Source organism: Acomys minous, assembly GCF_964271855.1.
Source record: "Acomys minous genome assembly, chromosome: 3".
Taxonomy (NCBI): Eukaryota; Metazoa; Chordata; class Mammalia; order Rodentia; family Muridae; genus Acomys; species Acomys minous.
The window spans coordinates 27,378,043-27,382,782 of NC_140485.1; the positions used below are offsets into that span (position 1 = coordinate 27,378,043).

Here is a 4,740-nt window from a genome sequence, read left to right on the forward strand (position 1 = left end):
CTCAGAAAATGAGCATAATAAGTAGGCTATCACACTTTGCAGGTGTATTTGAAGCAATAGACTTTCTTTCTTTATCTATAGAGAAACCAGTCAAGAAGGGCCCTCCAAAGACTTATCACAGGCTTCCAAAGGGTCTGATGTTAGTGAGGCTGAGAAAAGTGATGCTGAGAAAAGTGATGCTGATGAAAGTGATGCTGAGAAAAGTGATGCTGAGAAAAGTGATGCTGAGAAAAATGATGCTGACGAAAGTGATGCTGAGCAGGATGAAGCTGAAAATGTACAAAAACAATCTTCAAAAGAAAAAGTCCTCTCTTCCACCTCTTCATCCTCCCTTTCCTCTGCAGTTGATCAGGCGCATGTTGGTGAGCAGAATGCTCCTTCCATTTGAATTCAGATTCCTCTTGCTTATGAGAGCCACAGGCATTGTTCTGTGGCCTCAGGATGACTTGAGGTGTGTGCCAACACTTAGCCGTGGTTTTAAGAGGCATTCTTCCTTACAGAGAAGAAGGACTGGGAGACACTTGTGCATGAGAACCTTCCGGGGCTAATGGATATGGATCAGGATGACCGTGTTGTTTGGCCCAGAGATTCACTTTTCCGATACTTTGAACTACTGGAAAAGCTGCAGTATAACATAGAGGAGCGCAAACGGTTGCAAGAGTTCTCAGGTGAGGATTTAAGGGAGTCAGCGGGTCCAGGAGTTTTAAGTATATGAAAGCCGCGCCTCCCCTCAAACAGCTGATCTAAAACAGTGACTTAGAGAAGAGCTGGAAAGCTGGCTTCTCCACAAGAGGGCGCCCAAGTCTTACAAGGTATGATTGAGAATCAGGCCAATGTGGGTTCCTGTCGAGCTGTGCCACAGATTCCCTTCTCTTACTCTTTATTTATTAATTGGTTTTTCTTTCTTTCTTTCTTTCTTTCTTTCTTTCTTTCTTTCTTTCTTTCTTTCTTTCTTTCTTTCTTTCTTTCTTTCTTTCTTTCTTTCTTTCTTTCTTTCTTTCTTTCTTTCTTTCTTTCTTTCTCTCTCCTCTCCCTTTTTTTTTTAAATTCCTAGACAGGGTTTCTCTATGTAGCCTTGGCTGTCCTGGAACTCATATGTAGACCAGGCTGGCCTTGAACTCACAGCAATCCACGTGCGTCTGCCTCCCGAGTGCTGGGATTAAAGGCGAGCGCCACCACGCTTAATTGGTTTCTCTGTGTGATAGCCCTGGCTGTCCTGGACAGTCAGGCTGAGCAACAAGCATCTTTATCTGCTGAGCTACCCTGCTGTCTCTGTTAGTTTGTCCCCCAGACAGTTTTATTTCAATTTTCTTTTTCTTTTTTTTCTTTTTTTTTTGTTTTTCAAGACAGGGTTTCTCTGTGTTAGCGTTGGCCGTCCTGGACTCACTTTGTAGACCAGGCTGGCCTCGAACTCACAGCGATCCGCCAGCCTCTGTCTCCCGAGTGCTGGGATTAAAGGCGTGTGCCTTTAATTTTCTTTCATGCCATGTATACATTCACGATTTTATGTACCTATATGTAATGCAGGTACTGAAAATGGAGAAAATACATAGTATTTGCTTTTCCAAGACTGCAGAGCTCAGGCCTTGCAAAACTTGTAAAAAAAAAAAAAAAAAGAAGGTAGAGCTTACAGTAAATATTAGTCAAAGTTTGCATGGGACTCTAGAATCCAGAAAGCAAGGCCTTTACCAAACAGTTGCTTTCAAACATTCTTAGCTTTTTGGCCTCACAGTTTGTTTCTTTACAGTTCAGGCACTGATGAGTTTTGAAGACAAGTAAAGGTACAATGGATGATGGCTATGTCTTTGGATCCAAGACAAGCTAATGGAGGAAATAGTGAATTCCAAATATAAATATCTAATAAATACTGATAATGAATATTTCTGGTAAGTTCATTAAGTATTTTTATGAGATGCAGATGACACTAAAAGGCAAAAAGGCCATTGGAGCCTGTGCGTCTTCTTGGCTTGCCAGCCTGTCTCCAGTTCCTGATCTGGCTCTCGATGAGCGGATCATTCTGCTTCCTGTTCTTCTTGTACCTCTGCTTTCCAGGAAGAATCTGAATTTCACCTATAGTCTGTAGGCTTCTATGTGGAGTAATTAAGTCTACAGAGACGTCAGTGTAACTTCTTAAGAAGTAATGTCTCCATTGGCTGCTCGGCTAACTTGCCCCTCTCGTGCATCATCCACTTTCCTTTTCAGTACCAGGAAGAGGAAGAGGGATGAAGCCCAGAGCTTCGTGTGTGTTAGGCCTGTGCTTTACCAATCACTTACATCTCTAGCTCCCTTTGTACTGATATTAAATCGACTTTGTTTCCATTCTAGAATCAGCCAATAGTCCAGATCAAAGATGGTTCAGAATGTTCCCATGCACTATTGACTTCAACCACACATCAATATTATCCATTTCTGGAACAAAAAAAAAAAAGTAGCTTTCTTTACCTCACTTGTCATTGATTATTGACGTTTTCATGTCAGTTTATGTTCTGCAGTTTGTAGGACCTCAGAATTAGTCTATTTTTCCATCAGAGCATAGACACCTTGTGTGTGTGTGTGTGTGTGTGTGTGTGTGTGTGTGTGTGTGTGTATGTGTGTGTGTGTGTGGTGCTGGAGATCAACCCCGTATCATCATGCACTGTCCCACTGCTCTATAATCCCCTCTCAGGAAGCCCCTTTGCAATATCACTGAGTGACTATTGAGCTGATGGTTGGCAATGCATCCCATTCCATTGTTGAAGGACTCAGGCCTTTTGGTGTGTTTTTTGAGACAGGGTTTCTCTGGGTAGCCTTAGCTATCCTGGACTTGCTCAGGATACAATTCAGCCAGATGTGGTTTAAAATCTTTAAAATCTTTTATGTTATATAAACTATATGTCCAAATGATGTATACAAAGGTTTTCATTTCTTTTTGTTTGCTTGTTTGTTTTTTGAGACAGGGTTTCTCTGTATGTCCCTGGCTGTCCTGGACTTGCTTTGTAGACCAGGCCTTGAACTCCCAGAGATCCACCTGCCTCTGCCTGCCCCAAGTACTGGAATTATAGGCATGTGCCACTGTGCCCATCTTCATTTCTTTTTTTATTACATTTATTTATTTGTTAATTTATTTTGTATGTATCTCTATATGTGAATACCATAAAGCATGAGTGGAGGTAAGAAGGCTATTTTGGGAATTGAATGCAAGTCCTTAGACTTCATAGCTGAACCATCTCACCAGGAGGATTTCCTGAAATCAAGAACCAACATAGTTGGACATGGAGGCACATCCTTGAGAGGATCCTCAGTGCTTGGGAGGAAGAGTGGCAGGGGATCAAGAGTTAAAAGCTGAGCCAGGGACTGGCTCGGCCACTTTATACCTTTTAGATATTTCTGGTGCTTTATTGCTTTTGTGAGATTTTCACCTGAAAGCTAGAGAGAGGTCATCAAATTTGTAGTCTCCTGCTGGGTGACTTGTATGGACTAAGGGCATCTTGTTTGTTTTTGTTATTACTCTGCCTCCAAGTACTTGAATTACAGGTATGTGTCACAGTAATCAACTTGAATAATCACTTTTAAACTTTCACTTAATTAATTTATTTATTACATTATCTATTTGCTTGTTACTGTGTGTGAACTCATGTGTTCTCTCTAAGTAGCCGTGGCTGGCCTAGAACTTGCTATGTGGACCAGGTTGGCCTTGACCTCAGAGATACCCTATCTGCCTCCTGAGAGCTGGGCCTACCAAGCATGACTTATTCTTACTACTAGGAATACTAACAGCTAATAACAGGAGTTCTTTTTTAAAAAAAGATTGGTGTATCTGTGTGTATGTGTGTGCCTGCATGAGTTTATGTGTATCATGTGCATGCATGTGTCTGCAGAGGCAAGAAGATGTTGGATCCCTTGGAACTGGAGTTACAGGTGACTGTAAGTTTCCCAGTGTGTGAACTGGGAACTCAACATGGGCCTCTGCAGGAGCCGTAAGAACACTTGTTTTTGTTTTTGTTGTTGTTGTTCTGTTCTGTTTTGGTTGTTGCTTTGGTTTGGTTTTTTAAGACAGGTTTTCTCTGTATAATAGCCCTGACCGACCTGGACTCACTTTGTAGACCAGGCTGGCCTCAAACTTACAGTGATCCGCCTGCCTCAGCCTCCCGAGTACTGGGAATAAAGGCGTGTGCCACCATGCCTGACTCCAAAAGAACTTTTAACTGCTGAGCCTTTTGTTGTTGTTGTTGATGTTGTTGTTTGTTTTTTTCAAGATTAGGTTTCTTTGTGTAGCCTTGACTGTCCTGGACCCGCTTTGTAGACCAGGCTGGCCTCGAACTCACAGAGATCCACCTGCCTCTGCCTCCCGAGTGCTGCAATTAAAGGCGTGCGCCACCACATCCAGCTTACTGAGCCATATTTAAAAAATGCATTTTCTAGCCTGACAGTGGTGGTGCATGCCTTTAATCCCAGTACTCAGGAGACAGAGGTAGGTGGATCTCTGAGTTTGAGGCCAGCCTGATCCATAGAGTGAGTTCCAGGACAGCCAAGGCTAACACAAAGAAACCTTGTCTTGAAAAACCAAAACCAAAACTTCTTTTAGTCAGTGGTGGTGGCATATACCTTTAATTCCATCACTTGGGAGGCAGAGGCAGATGGATCTCTATAAATTTGAGGCCAGCCTGGTCTACAGAGTAGAGTTCCAGGACAGCCAGGGCTGTGTAGAGAAACCCTGTCTCAATAATGATAATAATAATAATAATAATAATAATAATAATA

General features: G+C 42.3%; 1 protein-coding gene across 4 annotated transcripts in view; it reads left to right on the forward strand.

Moving 5' to 3' along the window:
* The window catches only part of CATSPER2 (cation channel sperm associated 2), a 25,443-nt gene extending 23,546 nt beyond the window's left edge, over positions 1 to 1,897 (forward strand). For all 4 annotated transcript variants that reach the window (XM_084774319.1, XM_084774320.1, XM_084774317.1 and 1 more), the window contains 3 exons: positions 82 to 362; positions 501 to 668; positions 1,748 to 1,897. In XM_084774319.1, the coding sequence (XP_084630445.1) occupies positions 82 to 362; positions 501 to 668; positions 1,748 to 1,779 (481 nt within the window). In that variant the 3' untranslated portion in view covers positions 1,780 to 1,897. The remainder of the gene's footprint in view (positions 1 to 81; positions 363 to 500; positions 669 to 1,747) is intronic.
* Positions 1,898 to 4,740: the final 2,843 nt, after the last annotated feature.